Raw genomic sequence first — 25,042 nt, 5'->3', positions numbered from 1 at the left:
GTGAGACCAAAAAGTATTTGAACTCTTAAGCCACACTTAAAAGGCTATTAAAAAATAGCCACACACACACACACACTCACGCACGCATTATTATTATTATTTCAATCTAACCTCCTGTTCACATACATTACACACCTTTGGCCTGTAAGCCTGCCGCAGGAGGGATCATTGGGGAATCAGGGTTCTCTGACATGTCAGGAGAGCTGGACAAAGATATGAAGGAGGGCAACTTCTCAAGACCCGAGGACGACGAGCCCTCATCTGCCTGTATGGACTCTGTAGACGGAGCCTGAACTTCCTCCGAACTGAAAAGGCAAAAAAATAAATAAAATTATAATAACGAAGAAACAGATTTAATTTGTTTAATTTAATTTTATTTTTCAAAGGAATTTATAAATGATCAGCACGCTCGTGGGAAATTTGCATTAGCCGCGTTACCACCCCAGGAACTAGGGACTTTGGGGTGGTATTTCACCCTCAGAAAGTAGTGTACTTTTTCAAAGTTCAGGAACACATGAGCCTGGGACTTGGGCGCTGAACATGCTGATTGGTTGACTCCACGCAGGATTTTATTTCAACCACCATTTTTAAAAGTCTGTTGCGGTGCGTGCAGTAAGAGTTGTTTGTTATTCTAATCAACAATGATGAACCGACGACGAGGTTCAGGCTTTATTAAGCTTATATGCAGAGGACGAAATCCAGCAGGAACTGGAGTCTCGCGCACAGTCCTACGTCACCGCACTAAAGGTGACGTTGTTTGTTCACACAAAGGACGATAACTATAAAGATATATTTCCAAAAATCGTTCTCAATATAAAAGAATAGCAGAGTTCCCACCACAGCTCAAGATAACGGCACAGAGAAACGATATAGTTGAAATCACTTTCAGAACGATTTTATCCAGCTGATGAACGATAAAAACACTGACAGCCAATCAGAATCCATCCTGCTGTAACAAGCTGGAGCATTCAAAGTGGCAGACAAGCACGCGATTAGAATAAACGGAACGATATCATCCACTGGTGTGGGCACTTATACAATATAGTTATCGTTCTTGGTGTGGACGGGCCTTACTTTGCCCAATCTTCATGGTACTTAGTCCGCAATGGAAACGTAGACAGCTACAGGTCTGGGGGGGAAAAAGTTCCTGGGACGTAAATAATAATTATAATAACAATAATAACTTATTTATAACTGCTTAACTACAGTACAGAAAGTGGAAAGAGAACACTTGTATACAGATGGCAATTAATAATTGTAAAGGCCAATGTGGGATTAGTTCCTCTTCCTGACCTCTTTATAATGTCTCTGGTCCGGGCTTTCTTGGCCGGTCCAAAGCTTGTGTTAGAGCCGGTGCGTTTCACACTCTGTCTGTGGTGCAGCTTGCATTTGGATCCACGTGGACACACACCGGTACTGGAGAAGTCAGGACACACCAGAGTGTGTTTCTTCTTACACTGTGGAGAGAGCAGAAAATTCCTAATGCTTTATTTTTTTTATACCCAGATTCACAGTGGATGTTTTGTGGGTTGGTTATGAACATGTGGGACACTGTCAGGATTTCATGTGTGCCACACTCAGTAGGAGTGCACTGAAGTTAGCAAAAGTAAGTGTTTGTGTGTGATCACACATCAGTAGGTGCATGCATCTGATAAGTGAGAGAAGGTGAGCATGTGTTTGTGTGTGTAAGTGAGAGTAGGTGAGAGTGTCTGTGTGCCTGTGTAATTTGGGCGTAAATTGGTAGCTTCATTCTTCTGGAGACCCGATCCCTCCCACCTGTCAGAGGAGCTAATTATACCCCACTATGGGGTGAGGAGCGCAAGACGCGTGTATAAGTGAGAGAGAGGGGGACTGGGTGAGTGTGGGACAAGTTTCTCCAGAAATAGAGAGAAAGAGAGAGAGAGTGTGTCTGTATGTGTGTGGGAGTGAAGGGTGGCTGAAGGATCGTGTGTCCGGGAACAGTGTGGACTCCCTGTCACCCCTTGGGGCAGACCGCCCAGAGACACTCTCCCCCCAACAGGGATCAGGTCAGAGCCATAAGTGGCCTAAAATGACCAAATATACAGTTATAACAGTGAAACACCAGAGGATCTCATCTTATGGTGCTTAGAAATTAAATGCCAGATTTTGTTAGATTACCTCAGGGACAGTTCACGCAGGAAACATGTTCTTGTAATCCAGCTGTGCTACTTTTTTAATTGTTGCACATATGCATCTGCCTTTTTTCAGTGTATAGCACCACAGGCATCACATTTTAAAGATATTGTGTGAAAAGTAGTTTGCCAAAATGCATCTCAAGACCCTCAGTAAACCCCTATATTAAATGTATCCTGTGTAAATGGCACATTAGGAGGTCAAGTATAAGCCAGCTAAACTAAAAACAACAAACATTTAATAATAATAAAAAAAAATTAAAAAAAAGTTAGGCTGAACAGGTTGACATTCAAAATCCATGTCTAGATTATGAGATTAAGGAACATAGACTATCACTAATTGCAGACATAGTGTGGCTATGGAATTTTGAAGTCCAAGAGGACAGCTTTTGCTATATTTTCTGTTATACAGGAAACACTTTAAGAATATTTTATATATACACACACAGTCCAGTGTAACTGGATTATCGCACCCAATGAATCTGGGTCTCTAATGCCCCCTAAATCATCCTATAGACAACATCATCACTCACCACACTCATGGCTAATTGGCCCAATTTGCTAAATCCCTTGCCACTTGAATTCAGTCGATTTCAATTCCACCCCATTTCAGAAGAGCATTTGGGACCTTTCTTTTTTTAAACACCCATTTGTTTCTTGTTTGACTGATAACATCCATGTCGCACTTTAATCATTCAAAGGTCCGGTGAAGGCAAATAGAACAAATGTGTAAACTGTGAGAAATTACAAACACTGTAAAGTGGGATAATCGGATCATAAGAGTACTGCTACTGCATATGTAATTCTACCGATTCCGTTTTCATATTCACGACAATATGAACAATTACTACTTATGTACTTGATCTTTGAATAATGTTTATGGGGAAAATGTCGTTACACATGCTTTCCCCCAAAAAAGTCTATATTTAATTCGAAGTTTCCCCTTTTTCATGATGTTAGTTACCAGTTATCTATTTCAATCACAGCTAAATATGAATCCCAGGAATTCCCAATCATCAGACATCTGATAAAGTCATCTTGACGTGCGGCAAAATATTTTGTAAAAATAGAACCGACATCACTGTTCTCTAGCTCATAATGTATTCAGTGTAAAGACCCTTTCACACTGAGCGCGAAACCATTAATTGCCTTCATCTAATTCACGCCTGCAAGATAGGTGGCGCTGACCGAGAAATCATTTTTCCTCAAGCATTTGGCTTTAACCTTGTCTGCTGCACAACATACAACAGGACATTTAGATAAATCAAGTTTAGTACTACACAGTTTAATACTACACAGAAACCATCATCAAGTGCATGTAACGACTTCCGATTGTGATCGAAAGTGGATTTTGATTAAATAATGGGCAGACGTGCATTATTAGTAGTGTTTTATAATAAACGAATCGCTACACTTAGCTTTTCTCATTTAAGCATTTCTCATTCTTTATTATTATAAAAAATATCCAAAGCCGCATGAAAAACATACAGAGCATATATTGTCGTAATCATTTATTTAGTTGGCTTCATGTTTCATCTCTAGAACCATTTATAAAAAAAAAAAAAAAAAAAGAGGTTTTTGCTTTGTTGGGCCCCATGTCATCGCGCCAATATGCCGTTTAGGATGGGCCCGGGATATTTTGCAGGGAAATGTACTGGCATCTCCAGGGCATTTATAATTCAACAACATTGACTGCATCCACAGAGTCTACTCTCACGTGTCAACAGACCCTTTGATGCATATTGACCACTAAGATGGCCAGAGCTGGTTGAACCCACCAATTTCAGACTTTTTGATGGCTGCTATGCATTCTAAAGTCAGGGTGCACACGTTTTTAATCTTTTAGGAGGAAAAAAATAGTTTTTCAAAAGTTTTGTCAAGTGTAAAAAAGATTCAGATTTCCTCATTGCTGTCTGTATAACCTATTGTAGAGCCTGCAGCTCTATTGTTTGCCAGGGCTAACACTTAGTTGCATACAAGTATATTATCGTGGAAGCCCTGACAGGTTTGCCTGCGTCTTTCATCACATAAAAACCACACACAACATCCCCTTCTTAAGCGGGATGGCCTGAAGAAACCAAAGTCTAGTTTATGAGACCAACTTAAGCCAGACCAACATGGTTAGTTCACCCAAAAATTATTGATTCATCATTTACTCGCCCTCAAGTGGTTCCAAACCTGTCTGACTTACTTTCATCTGCTGAACCCAGATGTGATAGAAGTGAACACTGAGGGTTTTTTCTCCATACATTGAAAGGGCAGTAGGGTCCAATATTGTTTTTGGCCTCAATGACTTTCATTTTAACAATTAATTAATATTCCTTTCACACCCACCAACATTTGATTTATTCAAAATAGTGAAAGCTACAATTTGAGAAGTATGGATGATATCAATCCAGTGTTGGGGAAGCTACTCTCAAACTGACTGTCAAAGTGCAAAATTGCTACAAATGAAACATCAATGCAAGAACAAAAAGTATGCAACTTAAATTAGATATACAAGAATAGTCAAACATGCATGTTAAACTCACAGCACTTGCATTGAAGGAGCTCGCAGCATTTACTGTGAATGGAGCCGTTCTGAGATGCGAATTATGAGCTGTTTGCGTAAATGCTTAGTTCTGAAGCCCGCCGCAACCTTTTTAATTAGCCCACATTTTTCAGTTCGATTGACAGTTGCTTTCCCAAAGCAATGGCTCGAAACACAACGTTAGTGATCTGTTCATTACGAAACTGTGGCGGGACAGATTCAACCATGATGGGTCATCATAAAATCAGAAATGGACATTTGATGTAGGGTGCAATAAAGCAGGTCAATTAATCAACTTAAAAAGACAATTATTCACCTGTATTTGCTTGAAGTCTTACGCAGACAGCATTTTAATCTTTGGTTTGCATAAATTACATACAATAGTGTAACCTATACTAGTCAATTCATAAACTTTGTCGATTGGCTATTTGGAATCATATCTAATTAGAAGAAAATCCTTCTGATTGGATGGGAAGTGGACGCAGTACTAAGAAGGCTCATTAACTTTGATGTTCACGGCTGTGATCCGGGCAAAGAAAACACAAAAGCCCAAATCCTCTCCAACCATGCTCTCCCATACATTTTAATTTACATAAAAGCAGCAAAATAGAGGGAAAAGAGAAGTGTGTGAGAGAAAAAAAGAAAAGCGGATGGAACATCTTTATATCAGTGCAAGTTAACAATTTTCCACTTGATTTAAGAAAGGCTGGGAAGTCTCTGGGGCCTATTAGAAGAGCTTTCTACTGGCCACAAAGCAGAAAGAGTCAGCACATTTTACATTACTGAGACAGTGAGCAAGAAAGAGCGAGAGAGAGACAGAAAGATAGAATGGTGGTGTGAGCTATGATAAAGAGCTGGGAAATGAGAATAGTGACAGAGTGATAGAGGGATGAGAGGAAAGGTAGGAGAATCAAAAGAAGAGTGATCCGGGTGAGGTGTGAACGGATGTGGCCAGCAAACAAAAGAAGAAACGGGACATAAAAACATGAGAGAGCAGAAGAAGGGGAAAAAGAACGGAGGGAGGGAGAAATGAAGAGGATGAGAGTGTGCTTTAACCCTTGCTCCGCTGGCGTATCCATTGCTGGCCTCTCGCCTGTACTGCTGTCATCAGCACTTTTTCACGTCCATATTTATGGTGTGCTATCCATCATATCTAAGACAGTGCTTTTGGGACGGCGCAAAATTACAAACCTAAGCACTTCGGCTAATAGAATAAATATTAATATCTCTCCTTATATATTCTCATTCTCACCCCAAATATTTAAATGAGCCCTGACAGCAAGAGAATGCATTTGTTACGATGAAGGGAAAGCAAAGAAGAACAAATGGAGGGGAAAAAAACAGAGCGAGAGACAGACAGAGACAAAGAGAGAAGACGGGAGACGCAGAAAACACTGCAGAGAAACAATTCATTAGAATGAGACAAATCCAAAGAGGAAGAAACTGATAGGGGCGGCGATGAAAGTTTCTGCGGAAGAACAATAAAGCCAGGCATACTGTCGGTTTAAAAAAAATAAATCACTTTTGGTCTGGCATATATGAATTATGTTATTATCTCAAAAGCTTCCCGCTTTAAATCTGTAGCAACATGACAATATAGTAAAAAAAAAGATGCACTTAGTAATTTTTAATTGGCCAATATAGCAGTTGTTTTGGACTCGTCTTGGAAATTGTTTGACGGAGTGGTTACAGAGATAATTAGTCGTTTGGTCATGTGATGTCAATGGGGCGACATAGTTCATGGGAAATTAAAGTGCATATATTAGGCTACTGTGTGTGTGTGAGTGTGTGTGTGTGTGTGTGTGGGGTGGTAACTTTACAGTGACATTTTTTTAAGTGCATCAGGCATCATGAACTAACAATGAAAACTTTTTTACAGCATTTTTAATCTTGATAATGTTAATTTATAAATGTATACATTTTCCTTCATTAATTCATGTTCATTCATATTACATTTATTTATGCAACACACTTTTAAAAATGTATTAGTACATGTATAAATTAACATTACCCAAAATGCTGTAAAGTATTGTTCATTGTTAGTTCATGATGTCTAATTAACCAATGTTAATGAACGGAACCTTACTGTAAAAAGTTAACATTTTTTTAAACAAAGAAACATGACTTGCGCAGGTCTCGTTCTTAGTAATATGATGTAATATAAATCTGATGAGAAGAAGAATGTAATAGATAGTACAACATGACAGTGGCTTCATCTGTTTTCCGTTCCTGTATGGCTTCATAAGACTGAGGGACAGGTGTGACGAGGACAACAGGAGCATGTGTGTGTGTGTGTGTGTGTGTGTGTGTGTGGGAGAGCTGGGGTGAAGATAGAGGTCATGGATGGGTTAGAACCTGCTGGATTAAGGGCAAATGAGGACACTTGGTAAATGTGGGTCATGTCTTCCTCTCTTGTTACTGCCCTCAATACGTCACTCACACAAAAACATGGAGGAAACCAAATGCATATGTCATAAGCACCTGGATGATGGTTCAGATTAACATCCAGAACACAGTCAACTTTTAAGAGCTCTATTTTAAAACTCTTCCAAAATGTCATCACCAATACATGGCATTCATTCATTAAGACCTATAAAACGGTCATCAACTACAAAGCACTATAATACAACAATTGTTATGAATGTCAAACCAAATGTACTTTGCATCTATGTGGATGCAAGTAGAAGGGAAACATTTAGAAGATGTAGAAGGTACATTTTGCTGACCTGAAACACTGAATCACGTTACGTGCCAAATGACAGTCACGGTTGTTCACTCTCTATATCAACACCATTTACCACAGAATTCTTTGATTACAATACAAGTGTGTACAAAATAAAAGAATGATTCCTCAATTACTATGCCTTAGTATGATTTTTAAGGTAAACAAAACATGATTAAAACAGACAAAAATAGACAATTATTGTATTTCAAAGGATGTTTAAAATAATGTTTTTTTTTTAATAACATTTAAAGTACCTGTTTAAGCACTAATTGTAACTCTTTCCCCTCAATTGACGGAAATTTCCATCATTTCTGAGACAACGCTTCCCGTCATTTGAGAGACAACACTTCCCCGCCATTGACGGACATTTCCGGCTTTCCGGGTTTTCACTGTTATAGGGTAGGGGGCGCTATTACGCATCTTCTGCGAGTCCTGCATCTCCTGATCAAACCATAGGCGAAGAAAAAACAGAAACAAGCGATATCATATGTAAGCATATGCATGTGTAAAAGAACACTGTGGCGAGCAGGGCGAGGCCGAGGGGCGTTGGAGAACGACGAGTTATAGGACTGTAAAGCTTTGGGAAGTGTTGATGGACTCGATCTATCTCATCTTTGTTTTGATCGTCGTTCTGAATCCCATCCAGATGTAGTCTTTGACAAAAATTTGATTTTCTCAGCTTTTTGCTCAAACTGTTGCTGTTTTATGTACCCAAATTCAAGTGTTGATTAAAAAAAAAAATGCATTAGGCTAGAATAAAAGTTTTGTTTTGTTAAAAAGCAGAGGGTCTGATATTTCTTTTGATATATTGCATAGTCTGATATTTACCGGTATATAACAAAACATTCTGGGTGCCATTAAACTTTTGTGAAAATGACCAAAAATTATGGCGGTGGCTGGAAACTTTTTTTTAAAACGCTGGCAGGGAAAGAGTGAAGAGAGTTGAAAGGCTAAATAAATATATTCAAGTAAAAATATTTTCAATTAATTTACTATTCTTCTACATTATTTTTTTTATAGCTAATAATAGCTTAAGAATAGCCAATATTGCTGTCATTACATCACACCAAGCATTTCAGAGAACAATTGTGACCATGGACCACAAAACCAGTCCCATGGGTCAATTTTTGAAATTGAGATTTATACATCATATGAAAGTTGAATAAACACGCTTTCCAATGATGTATGGTTTGTTAGGATAGGAGAATATTTGGCAGAGATACAACTATTTCAAAATCTGGAATCTGAGGGTGCAAAAAAATCTAAACATTGAGAAAATCTCCTTTAAAGTTGTCCATTTGTGTTAAAGATTTTGCTGCATTCACTCACAAAAATAAATGTTTTATATATTTACGGTAGAATTAAAAAAAAAAAGTGAATGGAAAGTGATCTTTACTTAATATCCTAATGATTTTTGGCATAAAAGAAAAATCGATAATTTTGACCCATGTATTGTTGGCTATTGCCACAAATATACCCGTGCGACGTGACTGGTTTTGTGATCCAGGGTCACAATTGAGTTTAAAAAATAAATAATAATAATAATATATATATAATATTATATATATAAAAAAAGGTTGAAGTTTTCAAATAGTCAAACACCCCCTTATTGAATAATCAACAAACATGTGTTTGCAACAGAAATGATCTTCCCTTAATATAAACTGTCTCACCTTATCTCCCTGCGGGCAGTAGCCTCGGACGAAGTCTTTGCACACATCGGCTTTGCGTGAGACATAGACATGGCTGTATGGACAGCTACTGTTATTACAGATCCCCTTCAGAAAGTATGAGCACACAGGCATCTACAAAGAAGTAAAAAACAAAACAAATTTAGAGCTTGAAAATGCAAACAAATATAAAATAAACCAAACTTCATAAAACCTCAAATAATCTCAAAAATTATACTCACAAAAGAGTGAGTGCGAGTAAAAGAATACGGTTAGTTCGAATCACCAATGAATTTATAAAAGAATAAGAGCAGTAACAATACAGCCTAGCCTTAAAATTCCCTTTCTAACAGATGTGTGTAGATTATAGTGAATAAATGATGGGATACATAAGTGAGTTACACACATATGGCACCAGTATTAAATCACATATCTATTGAAGTCCCTGTCAAAACACGCATTTAATCACACATTGTCTAATCAGTAATTATGTGCATGTGTCAATGGCACAGATTTACACTCCTCGTGAATATAATCTGCATGTATGAATAATCTGAGTGCTCACTGGTTTAAAATAGAATGTGAGGTTCGCGCACACGATGAGCGGGTGGGGGGTGGGGGGGATGGGGGGTGGCCGCTGCCCTCTTAAGTGGAATCTCATTTCCATGGGGGTCATATCATTTCTGCTTAATTAACTGCAACAGAAATATTGACCCAAGCGGGGCGTCGTACCACCTGCATGATGTGTTTATGTGCAGGGGAGGGGAATGGACGCTAGCCACGAGTGGGGTGAAGGGGTTTGGGGGTCTTGTTTCTCAGCTATTTGGAGGGGGAACTGGATCGTTTTCAATTGCAGGCGTGAACTCAAGCCATGCTTCATGGCATATACATGGATGACACAGGGTGCGGGGTTAAATTGAGCCCCGAGCAAGGCTGTGTAGGAATAGGAGGAGGGGGGCTTATGGGGTCGGGACTAGCAGGTGGGCCTGCGCTGCGATGAGATGGCTCTGCTCCTTTAAGGCAAGCAGACAGCTGGACTCTCGGTGCACTGGAGGGTGTAGAGGGTGACGACTGTCACAGGTGCAGTGATTCGGTGTGTTTCTATGTGTGGGGGGTGGGGGTTATTGGTTGAATAGGGCCTTGGACCAAATACAAGCAAAAGTCTGAACAAGTGTTAGAATATAAAGGGAGGGAGGGAGAGAGTGGAGTAGAGAGAGAGAGTATGTGTGTTTTACAGAAAGTGAACGCTCAGAGGGGTGGCTTTTTTCTGTGTCAAACAAACAAGGGAAATGGGTATCTCACTGTGAGAAGGAAGAATAGGGAAAGTTTCAGACAGTGTCCTTCTAAACCTGAAACGCCACTGCTATTCCTGTCATTTATACACTCTTCATTTGCCACTCATGCAGTCATTATAAATAGTGTATTATTTATATTACTTCCATATTAAACCAAAAGGGTGTTTTGTCACTTAATTCACTGATTTATTACATTACTTTTTCAGGCATGGAAAACAGATTTTCCATGTTTTTCATGATCATAGAAACCCTGAAGAAACCTTTGGATATAAAGTGGACCAAGTAATTAGTTTTCTACAGAAATAAATGAATACTAATTGTGACAAATATTTAAAATTATGTACACTTACATGATACAGACTTCTGACAGTTTTTTTCATGAGGAGTATACATAAGGTTGGTCTCCCTTCATGGTGGCTGCCATATTGAAATGACACGACCAGCTGAATATTAACAAAGTCTCTTTAAGACGAGTCATTTCACTCGGTGGCCATCTTTGGAAGTGCAGCTCCTATCTCTTTAAATGGGGAAACATCAAATTCTGCAAAACTATTCGCTAAGCTTACGATTAAATTTCATATTTGAAATCAATGAAATCTGACAACAACTGTCTCATATATTTAGTTTCTAAACGCTCGAATCATGACATGGAACGACATTTTTTCAGACTGGATCAAGCTAATGCGCAGTGGAAACACACGTCTGACTGTTTCTATAGGAATCGGAATCGGCGATTGACTCTTATTTAGAAGGGATATATTCCGCCATATTGAGCGTTGCACTTTTCCCCATTCAAAACAATACGAGTGACGCGTCTTGTGTTATTCTATAGTCTTTGATATTACTCACTTTATGCAGCAACCAAGCTATTGTCAGATATTTTTTAGTCAGATATTTTTTAGTTGCAAGTTTGCAACATGAATTACAGATCTCTGCAAATAAAATATTTCAATAATGTTATTGAAAACTAAACTGGTTAACAAGAGAAGGAGAGCAAAGAATCATGGCCATGAAAAAATGTGACCATGCACGTGTATGTCTGTCTGCGAGAGGTAGGTAAGTAATGAGATCGTAATGTTCACTTCAGGAGAATCTAGACTAGTATATGATGGATCACATGTTGCGTCAATACTGATCCCATCTCCACCTGTCTCCATGACGGCAATGCCTAGGCAAAGACCTCGAAGTATGTAACTCTGGAATCTAGTGGGATTGCCTCAAAGATATTGAGACTGTAACACACCAACATAACCTGAGAGAGGAAGCTAAGTCCCTGACATAGTATCTTTAATTATCACCCCACAGGCCCGCAAGCCCTGACAGTAACATGAAACCGCCACATACGGCCAGTCATGACTTATGTTAAGATTCTTATGGCTTTATGCATAAATCCAACTGTCAATACTGTCCTACAAAGATAAAATACAGTAGCTGCACATTTTATGTTTGAGTTATGACTGAAATCAGGTCTATTATCATGATCGGCCCTGTGATGGACGTAGTCAGTTCAACTATGCTTCGATTGAGAGAAAACTATTATAAACAGCGATTTTGATTTGGTTTTCTATACTGTAAAATATATATTTTTTCAAAGTTATAAATAAAACAATTACTGGAGTACGTTTTACAAGAAAATACTACTTACAGTTTTTCTGCTTTGCTACTTCTACTTTCACGTTTAATTCAATGTGTTACTTCCCGTTTCTTTGTAATTGATTGTGAAATTTACTAGTCGTTTAGTTTCTGAGTGGAAATTGTTTCTACACCAATTTCCTTTTTCCCAGTGTATGTAAACATGTGCTAAATCAGGGGTCGGCAACCTATGGTAATCGCAGGCACGTGAGCAAGCAAAAGCAAAACAAGTGTATGCATTTCATTTAGATAAAGTGACTTGCACTTGCATAGATCTCTACATTTTGAGGTAATCATAGTAGCTTGTTTAATTAAGTTAGGAGCTATAAATACTATTACTGCACAAGTCAATGAAAGCATGCAGCTCTGACCGCTGCGCATCATGAGACACTGAAAGCACAGCGCGGATCAGGACAGCAGATGCATCACACAAGTTAAGTCCATTTGACTGACAGCTTGCAGTTTGTTCTGCTGTATTTGTTGTGCTTAGCTTTGTGAAAAAAAAGTGAATGTTATGAAGTTCAGAGATATTCAACTAAGTGAGTTCAGTCCTATGAAACTTTGTATGAAATTTTGAAGTAGAAAGACTGAAATTGTATTTTCTTGTACAACATATACTCCAATATTTTGATTTATTTACAACTTTAAAAAATATTTTTTACAGTGTGGGGTTAAGAAGGGTCATGTTAGAAATTCGAAGTATTTCAGTCTAATTTAAACCTGAAATCAAACTATCTTTTGTCAATTTTACATGATATTTGATGGAAAATTGCTTCATAAACATTTCAATTTCTATGTTACACATCAAATTAAAACTTGGCACTTCATGAAGAAAAGGCTGCCGACAGCAGCGCTAGATTTTATTTTTTCGTTGCAGCGTCCATTATCTTGTTCTGTCTTTGGAAGAACCCTTAAAAGTATACTGACTCACCTTCTCCTTGGCTACTTTATGCGAGAAAGGACAAGTCCCGTCAGTCCGCTTACATGTGCCTCGGAGAAACCTGCCAACCAATGAAGAGTTTAATTTGTAGCCAGCTTTCAAAGTGTTAGACATTTTGTGAGTGTGTGCACAGACACTCAGTACCTGGTGCACACGGCTACTTTGTCAGGGTCGTGGATGTAGGGGCAAGTGTCACCATGGTTACACTTGCCGAATCGGTTATAGTACATACAGTACTGCTTGGCCTTCTGTTTCTTCTGTTTGGCCTGTCGTATTATAGCTAAACTCCTCTGCACAGCACGACTGATGCACACAGAAAAAAAACAGTAAACAAATTCACCTTCATATGTTATGTATTGTTATGCTGTGGAATGAACCATATCTTAAAATACTAACCTGGCTACGTAACGTGTGGCTGATGTTCTTCCCTGATTACTAGTCGAGGAAACGTATGGATTGTACCACTCTCCTGTAGTATGGAAAGACAGAAAATTATAGAAGGAAGACTCATTCTCAAAAGATCAAGGATTATGCACTAACTTATGAACGGTTATGTCTTTCTTCTATTGAACACAAAAGCATATGTTTAGCAGTAAATAACTTAAATTTTGGTCTGCACCACACAAAGCTATCATAAGGTTTCCAAGTTTTATGGACTACTTTCATGATTTTATAGGCATTTTTGGAGCTTGACAGTCCCTGGATACTTGATGCTTTCAATGTATGGAAAAGAGCAGCATGAGTATTCTGCTAAAATTGCACTTTTTGTTTTTATCACAGAATAAATACATTTTTTGTATGTTATTATTTGTTTTTGTGTTTGATTTGATTTGACATGAAGGTAAAGAATAATGACCTTGTTATCATTGTTGGATGGATTATTCCTTTAAAAACATTCAGCTTTACCCAATTAAAAAAAACATAAGATTTACCCAATTTAAACACTATATACACATATGTCTTTTTGAATGCAGATATTATAGCTTGAAATAAGCTGTAGGCCAGTGCTTGTTTGCTTCTCTTGCCTCATCCAAGCTTGTACACAAGCATATTTATTTATAACAAGCCAGACTAATAGCATGTAATTAAAGGTCATCATGTTCATTGGTAGTGACGGAGGCCAGCAAGTACAACTAAGACAAGATACCATGCTGTTTATTTATATGTAGGGTCCGTCAACCACAGCCAAATGGAAATCTAAGAAAGAAGTAGGTATACACACTGTACACTATGTAGCAAATGAGGGATCGAGCGATGAGGGCAGACGCAAGGAATGTAATATCTGAGTGCATGTGAGAAATGGCTCGCTGGTTATGTGGGATGCAATTGTAAAGTCCATGTGAAAAAGGGAATGGGAGATTGAGTCTGTGTGTTTTAACTACCAGACCTGTGTGTGGTGAGACTACAGTTTGTTTGGGAGATCATAAATAGACATGTGTATGTGTGTTTGTGTGGAACTCCTGTCACAGAGCAGGAGCTGATCTTTAATTCCACTTCTGACTAGGGCTTTAAGGTTTAATCTAGGCCATTCACCATCTCTCCTGTTCTCTCTGTGTCTCTCTCTCAACCTGTAGCCAGTGACAGATGACAGCTTTATTATTTCAGAAGGCGAAATGTAGCCCCCCTCCACTCTCTTGCTGGATGGGTTGATAATCTGGACCGGGTATTTAAGAGACAACCAATAAATACTGACCATTTAAAACCCATAAAAACACACCGCAGGGGCACATATTCATGTAAACAAAACAAAAAAATCTACCGGTAATCTGATTTTTGTGGTTTAAAAATGATTTTCTTTAATCAGGCAATCTACAGTACTGAGCAAAAGTCTTACTGTATGTACATTAGAATTTTCACACACAACTAAATGTTTTTTAGCCAATTATTTATATCTTTTGCTGTGGGGTTAAAAATATCAGTTTGCATTTTCAAACATTCCTTTTGCCATTAATTGTAATAATTAAGTGAGGTTTTTGTATGCACAAGGAGTCTGACAACAGCCGGTATGATCTGATCTCACTATCATTGATTCTGTCTGGGATTACGTGAAGAAAAAAAAAAAAAAACTGAGACAGACTAAATCCAGAGAAACTACGGCAATGTCTCCAAGATGCTTAAAGAAACTGACCTGCCAAGCTACAGAACTGTGAGAAGTTTTAGGCACTTGTGTAAACATTTTGTAAAGTGAAGATTTTTTTACAAAAATAATGTCATAAATAGATTTTATTTCTTAATTAATTTCAAGTAAATCAAATCAATATCTGGTGTGACCACCCTTTGCGTTTAAAACAGCTTTTTTCCTCGGTACACTAGCACATCGTTTTTCAGGTAGCTTTGCAGGTAGGTTTTGCGTCTTGATGACGTTGCCACAGTTCGTCTGGATTTAGTCTTTCAGTTTTTTCTGTTTCTTCATGTAATCCCAGACAGACTCGATGATGGTGAGATCAGATCATAACCGGCTGTTGTCAGACTCCTTGTGCATGCAAAAAAACTCACTGGATTATTACAATTAATGGCAAAAGGAATGTTTGGGAATGTAAACGGATATTTGCTACTGACACACTACAAATAACTGGCTTAAAATATTGTGTGTGTGTGTGTATACCTACTTAACTATATTTTGGGGACAAATTTGTACCCAGAAGTGACCAAAACCTGACAAAATCTCCAAAAACCTTCCTTTAGGGACGTCCTCATTTGTAAAATAGCAAGTAGTGTAAAGTAAGTAAGTAGCAAGTAAGTAAACGTGTGTGTGTGTGTGTGTGTGTGTGTGTGTGTGTGTGTGTGTGTGTGTGTGTGTGTGTTTGTGTGTGTGTGTGTGTCTGTGTGTGAAAATACTAACGTACCTAAGTCTTTTGCAGAGTACTGATTATGTCTAAGCAGCAATGATCTCTGGAAAATGGTTACCTGGTCTACTGTTAGGTGTGGAGCTGGTTTGTGTGCGAGAGAGCTTATTGGCTGAGACTCTGTATAGGGCTCCGCCTATCCACCTCATGCTCCGCCCCCTCCACTGCCTTTCTGGACTAGTCCTTAAGCGATTCTGCAGGAGGATTCTGAATAAAAAGTTGCAAAAACAGAAAGACAATTTATGCCAAGGGATGACAGTAACATTTGAACCAATTATAATCCAAATTTCAAGTAATTTTAGTTTACTACAAGATACATTTCTTATTATCATCAATGATAATATTTTTGATGTAAACATTTTTTACTTCAAAACATCAAGGGACATTTGATTTCTCACCATCTGCCTTCATTAAGAAACTTTGTTTAAATCTATTTTGCAAGAATCACGTCATTTCTGAATGCTAAATGAAGGCAGCTTTTATTTTTTGCTCTAACCGTCCCTCCTTCAACACCCCTTTCTAATCTCATCCTCACCTTCCCAAACATACCCACACTCTCTCTATCTATCTCTCTCTCTTTCTCCTGGCTCCTGTGTCACAGCACTCTGGTAAATTGCTCCTTTAATGGAGGGGACGGCCGTGTGGAAATGGAAAGAATTGAAAAGAGGAGGAAATCATTGAGATAATTGCCAGGGCATGAGGCCAGAGCAGAGAGACTGCCCCCCAAACATACTCCTTGATGCTTCTCACTCACTCACACACACACACACACACACACACACACACACACACACACACACACACACACACACACACACACACACACACACACACACACACACACACACACACACACACACACACACACACACACACACACACACACACACACACACACACACACACACACACACACACACACACACACACACACACACACACACACACACACACACACACACACACACACACACACACACACACACACACACACACACACACACACACACACACACACACACACACACACACACACACACGTGTAAAGTGGAGAGAAACAAATACAAATGCTTAAAACCTACAAAAGGTTAATCACTTCTAAAAATATGTTTTCTTTAATCCAAAATATATTTTTAACAGAAGTGTTTGAGTGCAAATTCAATATTACATACTCACTGCTATAAATATAGAACTACACTTCTGTCAGTGCTACATGCTCATTATCATACTCTGTATTATAGGCCCAATACCATATAGTAGAGCTGCACGATTATGAATACATTTTGAATCATGATATCAAATAAAGATTTATTTGTGGGAGAATTACACGATTCTCCCACAATTCTGAACAGACAACTAAACAAAATCACATTTAGTTTACAAGTTTTTTCTATGTAAAAATGTTTATTAATTTGAATTAATTATTTAAAAAATACTCTAAATAAATACTTTACTTATTTAATTACTGGATGAATCAAGGTATTTGAATGAATCTCTTGAATGATTCAATGACAAATACATTTTTTAACAGTCACTTGTTGTCACCACCTAGTGGCGTAACAATGTGATGGTACAATTGTTTTTTTGAAGCGCCAAGTTACTTTCAAAAGGTGGTTTGCTCTATTTTGATTGCTACCGTAGACATCAGTGTTTATATCCAAACTATAAACTTAAGTTTTATCCCAGTACTTCTGTGATAACAATACTGTGAGGTTGAAAAGACTGAAGCTGTTTCATAACTATACATGACGATCAGCGGCATCGCCAACCCAGATTTGAATGTTCCGGCGTGATTTTGTCAAAGGTTTAATAGACAGCTGAATCGCTGTCATTTAGGAAAAAAAAAATTGCAGGGGTGTTTGAATCGAGATCGCAATCTTTTAATGATTAATCGTGCAGCTCTACCATATAGTCTTTTCCACCTTTCAAAGTATATATTTGAGACTGATTGTGGGAGAAGTTGTATGTGAAGGAGTGTATGAGAGTAGCAACTCTGTATTAGGAGACATGAACTTTAGTACAAAACGTTTCGAGAGCCCAACAGCAAATCACCCCCAACATCAATCTACACCCAATACAAGAGCTTCAAGTACACAATCTATTGCCTCGGCCAATATGTCCAACCCCAGCCCACACGTACAGCACAGCACCAACATTGAGCCCGAGCACTCCTACACACACAGAAACCATCACTGGCTTCAATACAAACACACAGTGATAACCAAAAGGCCCCATAAACTGCAATGTAATAGTACAAATGTTATGATATCGCTAACTAAATGTTTTTTTTTATAAACTGCTAAATGTGCAAACATTTATATTTATATATATATATATATATATATATATATATATATATATATATATATATATATATATATATATATATATATATTAATTTCTGGCTATGTCTACCTTCACAGTTATTTTGCAGCAACTTCCACAGAAGTGAGGAGCGTTACACCTGAGACGAAATCATTCAATGAAGGACGAGTTATACTAAGTATCATACTTAAAGTGATAGTTTTAATTATGCCATCAATATTTGTGTCACTCCAAATCCATAACACTTTTGTTTATCTCTGAAACACAAATGAGGATATTTTGAGGATACTACTTTCGCTCCATTAAAAGTCAATTTCACCAAACTTTGACACTTTAATAAGATCATAAATACATCGTAAAAGTAATCCATATGAATTGTGCGGTCATATTCAAGTCTTCTGAAGAGGCATGATGGGTTTATATGATTCACATATAAATGATGATCAATGCACATACATGGAACACATCAAATATGGTAAACGGAAGATCAAATGTCCATCTTTGACATGTAAGAACCAATGAGGTTTGTTCTTGCATGTACTGTCAAGCTTCCGTTTACCATATTTGAAGTCAGAATTTTCATTTTTGGGTGAACTGAATAATTCTGACATAGTGATATTTAATCTTTCCAATAAAAACAACAGTCTTCTCTCTGGTGATGTATGCAATACTTTTTTTTAACCATTTAGTCCGTTAAATCCCACCCCTGCAAGCTTGCGTTTATCTGCATTTGAGACCAACGCCTACATCTGTCCAATCAACAACCAAGTCCCCATCCTACATTTTTACTTTTCTAATAATCCATTACACTCGTCATGTCACAATATAGATTTACACGCGTCACGATATAGAAGAAAAGATCTATTGCTACTTCCATTGCATTGCGACTTTAAAGGAAAAACGAAAATTCTGTCATCATTTTCTCAGAACAATCATGTCATTCTAAACCTGAATGACTTTATCTTCTGTGGAACACAGAAGTTATTTTGAATTGAGAAAATTGTTTCAGTTCCTTCTATCGACTATAGTACAATAGAAGCCTACTGTTTTGTATACCAACACTCTTCAAAATATCATATTTTATGTTTTAACACACGCAAAGACACAAGATCAAAGTGCCGAACAACCTGTAGTGCATCTACATCCTTATAGTTGTAAGAGCATATGTCGCACATACATCATAACCCACACAGGTCCACAACGGCTTAGTGACAGCAGCCATGGGAGCCATAATGAGGCGTAATGGGAGAACAGTTGCTGCCCTCACTGGGGCTCAGGCAGGGCACCCAAGAGCCATAATGGAGCCTAATGTAGCCAAGACATGGACATGGAACATGCGAGGCAGTTAACCCCAGTCTTAGTAGTCTGTGTGACAAATGGATAAAATATTTAAGGTCTAAACTCGGAAGCAGAGTACACGTATAGCATGCTAATGTTCTTCCACCGGGCTTTTTTTAAGATGGAGCGAGAGGGAAGCTGTAAACACAAGATGCCTCGTGACCTCTTGGGTCTCTCGTTTTAACTCTGGAAAAGATGGAAATAAAAGTAAGGAAGCAAAGAAGCAAAGAGAAGAGCTCCATCACCCTTAGAGCTCTCGGCCAGTTGTCCTTGACCCTATAACGCCAATACATTATCTTCAGCCAACCGGCACTCTTTAAATCACAGGTCGCCACAATATACGTACCTTTAGTTGCTGTTCTGGTATCAGTTATGTTTGTGTTTCCGGTTACCGCAGTAACTCAGACTAGAAGGCGTAAGAGCTGATCCGATATCAGAGGCAGAGTGAACCGGCCGTGCTAAAACACGGGGTCTGGAGGGACATCTCACGTTGTCCCATGTATCACTTGAATGGCAGTAGGGAATTATTTTTATGGGACACACGATGGGTTGTAATTGCACTGTTAGAGTAGGACGTGATTTAGCATTTGGGGGCTCTGACCCTGAGGCTATGATATAAAAAGGTCTTTGTGCTCTTCCTGAGGGTCTGCTAGGGGATATAAGAGAGGAGAAGTTTTTACTGAAATATTTTTTGTACAGGTGCACTGTATTCCAGGACCTTTTGAATCACAAATACTAAGAAAGGTGAATTACTTGAACCCACATAAAAACCCATGTTAGACCAACAGAATTCCCCCATATGTTGTCCCAACTAGTCAAACATTGCGGCATTACTATAGGATTGTTGTATTGCTGTTTGCTGACTTTTGCTTATACCTTGTCGTTTTGTCATAATTTGTTAGTTATTTGTTATGTTGTGATGTTAAGAACTCATTTTTACATTTCTTTATAGTTATGGTAGTGAAGCCTTCTATATGCAACCTTCTAAACCTTGATATTTTTGCTTTGTAAGGTGAAAGCGCTTTTAGAAACAAAGAAAACATTTCACGGCTGAATGAGGCAATTTGCATTTAGCATACGACTGTTAATTATGCACATTTTTAAGACAATAGTTGAGGGGATGTAAAATCTGAATGCGTCAAAATGCATTGAATTAAGTTCTCTCAACGATTCATTTATTACAGTGTGCCCATGATAAGAAGGCATGGAATGCAAAAAAAACCCCCGGATATGCTGATGATGACCCATCCCTCGAGGGGCCGGAGCGAATCTGTGTTTTTGTCCCTTTAATTCATTCTGTCAAAATAAATGCTTTTACAGCAACCATCTCTGAGGCATCATGATTTTTATCACTCCCACTAGACACAAATCTCTGTTTTGCTAGTATGTGGCATATTTAGGGGGCACGGTAAGCAACCATCAGCAAGGATGAGCGCTGGGGACTTACACCTGTGTCAAGACAAAAACACATCAGTGCTGGTGCATGTGACGGTCAGTAGAATAATGCATATGCTGGCCAAACAATTAGTGTGTATTCACGTCAAATAAGTTAAAACCTTATAATTGTAAGAAAAGTTCTACTCACAAAAAAATAGTTCGCCGATCACCAGGCCGCTTTCGATTATACAGACTATTCCGCGTTCTCGCGTGAGAGTATGTGAATGCATGTACAATATAGTATGTGTGTCTTGAAGTGTTTTCGACCGCAGGACGAGCGCAGATGAAGGAGAGAGCGAATCAGCACTCCGGCAGGGTGATTAACGATGTGACTTTTGTTTTGGTGACGGGGAGGAATTCACAGGCCGCACGGGCATTCACAATAATGCTTGTCTTGTCTATTTGGCTGCAGAGAAAGCATTAGTAAGCTCATCCTGAAGAATAGACAAAAAGAGTTACCCTTGAAATGAGCTAGCTGGTTTCACTTAACCAATTCTCCTCGTGTAAATGAGTTTTTTGCCTGTAGCAAAGTAGACAATGAGGGGAAACTTAAGTGATAACCATATTAAAGACTATTAGAGGGGGAAAACATTTAAAACGTTTGGGAAAAAATCAACAGCTTAAGGGCAAACAAGTGGTCATGAAAGGGGAGAGGACTGAGGGACATGAGGTAAATTAGACATTTGTCATCATCAGGGTGGGAAATTAAGTTTGCCCCCAGCCAAATGTGTCTGGTGGTGGGTCTTTTTGCCTATTCCACCAGACACTGTTATGGGTGCCACATTTCAGATTGGACTATGACAATAAATGCTCTTGCTTAGTATCAGTGATGCACACTTGTAGAAGAAACACATTTGATTGCATCTTGAAAAACGTGAACAGAATAGCTATTGTGGCACAAGTCTTACTGACTGTTTGGATCTTGAGTGCTGTTTGCAGGTAATGAACACTTTGTGCACAGCACTGGCTACAAACATCAAACTAACAAACACAAAACCCTTAACTCTAGCTTCAGCATAGCGGTACTACAGATAGTGCTGGCTCTTGTATGACAAAATGATAGTACCGGTAATCATTTTCATGTATAAGCTGATTTAAAATAAATTAGCATTTGCGTTTTCAAAAGTTTGGGGTCAGAAATATATATTTTTAAGAAGTTAACACTTTTATTCAGCAATAATGCATTGAATTAATCAAAAGGGACAATTAATCAAAAAAATATATTTTTTTTTTTACTGTTAATTTTTAGCCTTGGTGATGGGCATAAAATACTTTTCAAAAACATTTAAAAATGATTTCTAACCCCAAACTTTTGAAAGGTAGATACATAGGATAAACAAAAAAAGTTTAAAAAAATAAATAAATAATAAAATTGGGCATTCACTAGCCACTGTGGCTGGTAAGTATAAAACGTTTAGGGTATTTCCCACCCTGGTCATCATCAACATTTGTATCATTACATCCATTCATCTAGGCTCATGCTCTGTTTTATACCTCATAATACATATGGCAATACTGTAACTTTCAAACATTTCTGGGTGTTAATACCTGAGCTCTTACGCTCTATAGCGCTATACCTTGTCTTCTAGCACTCTCAATTCTCCTGTTCTCCCTCATGCTCCCCTCCCTTCTCTCCCTGGATGGGTGGATGAGATGAATGGAGAGGTGGTGAAGAAGAGGAGAGGGGAGCAGCGCTGCAGCATATCCTGTGCTGATCAATACCAGAGCACTAAACCTGATGAGGGCCACGCCGGCCACTCCACCCACACTGAGAGAGTGCATGACCATATGTGTGAGTGCGTCGAACAGAGAAAATAAAAGCTAAATGTTATTATTGTTTTTTTGTTGTTTCTCAGGCGTGAACAGTGTTAGAGTTCAAGGAAACATCAGGAAGAAATGTGGCTTCATACATTGCACAATAAATAAATGAATGTGTGTCCTAAAAAAAATTCTTCAAAAATAAGGGTCGACAAATAATTGAGATTATGATTTTGGCTGCTTTGATTATCTGTGTCCTTGCACACTTTCTGTGTGTGATTGATTCCAATAAATAAAACAATAATACATTATAGCATTTTAATCAATCAAGTTTTAATTATTTAATGTACATTTTATTAATTAATTTTAAAAACATAATATGAATAAATAAAATTGATATCAATATGAATAATTATTGTGTCAACAATATTCATATTTATAAAAAAATATAAATAAAATATTAAATTAATTGAATCTTTAGTATAATATAATTAATATAATGTGATTGATATGATATGATATGATATGATTTGCAATGAACTGGAGAAATGGCTGCTTAAAATTTGCTTTGCCATCACAGGAGAAAAATACATTTTATGTATAAATGCATTATGAATGCAGCCTTGGTAAACATGAGAATTCTTTAAAAAACATACACAAATATTAATTGATTTCAATAATATAATATGATTTAACTGATACTGATAATTGATATTACATGAATCATTATTGATATAAACAACATTAATATTAATATAATATAAAATTCATATTTGTGATGACAATTTCACAAGTATTTTATTTTAATGTACATTTTATTAATACATTTAAATATGATATTTAGATATTACATATGATTTGAGTCATTATTAATATTAATAGCAATATTAATGATAAAATATAAATTCATGTTATTAAAATATCAAGAGAAATGATCGACAATTATGTTTTATGTCATAATGTATCCCTATACATCCCTTTATCTTAAGTGGTGGTATGGTGAGCCACATCCAAAGAGAAAAACAAACTCTACACTTACACTCAAAAAAAGAAAAAGGAGAAAGACAAAAATCCAGAAAAGAAAGAACATTCAGAGAGTGTGTAATGGGGGAGGGCAGTTTGTATGCGTGCTTGTGTGCATATGTGCGTGTGTGTGTGTGTGCACACAGACTCATGTAATTTACGCCCAGGCGTCCATGCTTTACGGCTTTCTTAATTCAACTCCAGCTACTATTAATGTAGTTAATGTTAAGATTATATCTATTTTGTGGTGGCTGCCGGGGATTTACGAGGTCCTTTCCTCCCCCACCCGGTCCCCTCAAACACTCAATCACCAGACACAGCCGCACTGCTGACTACACACACCCACCGCTCTCCAGCTCGCTGCGCCGGACGCCGGGTCACTGCACGGAAGGGTGAGGGGCTAAAGAGCCCCGCGTCTGTCTGCTCATGTGTGAGACGGAGAGGGGCTCTGCTCTTCTCCTGCTTGAGCTCAGGGTTGGTGGACTGTGATCGGCCATCTGTGTGCGTTTGTTAACTAAAAAAAAGCCACGACACCAAGAGTCTCTCTTCATTAAGCAAAGCATGTTGTGTAGAAGCATCACAGGTTCGATTCCCTGAGAGAGCATGTACTGGCAAACTGAACAACTTGAATGCACAGTAAGTCGCTTTGGATAAAAGCGTATATGTAATGTCTGCCAAATGTGTAAATGTAATAAGAACGTGGCAGATGGCCATACTCTAAAATACTCTAAAAATAAGCATCACCAATGAATGAATGAAAGAAAGAGAGATGGATCGTTAAAAATCGTCCCTTATCTTCTCACCCCCCACGCTATCTCTCTCTCCTTCTCATTTCCCTCTCTCTTGTAATATTTCACAATGCGTCACAGAGGTTCAAATTGAAAATCCCTTGATGAATCAATATTTATTGCAGGCAGCTAAATGAATGGCGGTAAGTCACCGCAGCTCAAAGGCAGTCTGAAGCAAAGCGCGCATCTCACAAAATCTGCATTACACAAATGAAGCCCTACAAACACACACTCGTTTACCCATTAAAATCCCAAGAGCACTGCCCCAGCAAATCTAAATGACATAAATGAAGTATCAACGACCTGCGCACAAAGTTGCAAAAATTGCTCATGCTGCATATTATTAAATATTTTAGTTGTTGACAAAAAACATTTTAGATTTCAGTGTAAAATTTGGACGCATATCAGAAGTGTACAGTATTTTGAAAATGCTGTGACTGGTCACAATTTTCCCATTAGTGGCTCTTCACCACTTTTAATCACCTTTTAGAGAGAGACTACAAACATTTGTACTCCTGTAAATAAATGTTTGCAGCAAAAATGTAAGTGATTTGCAAAAGTATGTTCAAATGTAGTCTCTCA

General features: G+C 38.0%; 1 protein-coding gene across 2 annotated transcripts in view; it reads right to left on the bottom strand.

Annotated features, from left to right (window-relative positions):
* Positions 1 to 25,042, bottom strand: part of zc3h3 (zinc finger CCCH-type containing 3) — a 62,930-nt gene that overhangs the window by 2,764 nt on the left and 35,124 nt on the right. For both annotated transcript variants that reach the window (XM_079628637.1, XM_079628638.1), the window contains 7 exons: positions 15,853 to 15,998; positions 13,342 to 13,414; positions 13,090 to 13,248; positions 12,937 to 13,006; positions 9,082 to 9,213; positions 1,294 to 1,457; positions 136 to 305 (listed from right to left, as the gene is read on the bottom strand). In XM_079628637.1, the coding sequence (XP_079484763.1) occupies positions 136 to 305; positions 1,294 to 1,457; positions 9,082 to 9,213; positions 12,937 to 13,006; positions 13,090 to 13,248; positions 13,342 to 13,414; positions 15,853 to 15,998 (914 nt within the window). The remainder of the gene's footprint in view (positions 1 to 135; positions 306 to 1,293; positions 1,458 to 9,081; positions 9,214 to 12,936; positions 13,007 to 13,089; positions 13,249 to 13,341; positions 13,415 to 15,852; positions 15,999 to 25,042) is intronic.

The sequence above is a fragment of the Phoxinus phoxinus genome (genome assembly GCF_949152265.1).
Source record: "Phoxinus phoxinus genome assembly, chromosome: 11".
NCBI lineage: Eukaryota > Metazoa > Chordata > Actinopteri > Cypriniformes > Leuciscidae > Phoxinus > Phoxinus phoxinus.
The sequence above is the reverse complement of the archived record's forward strand: the minus strand, read 5'-3'. Positions and strand labels throughout refer to the sequence as shown.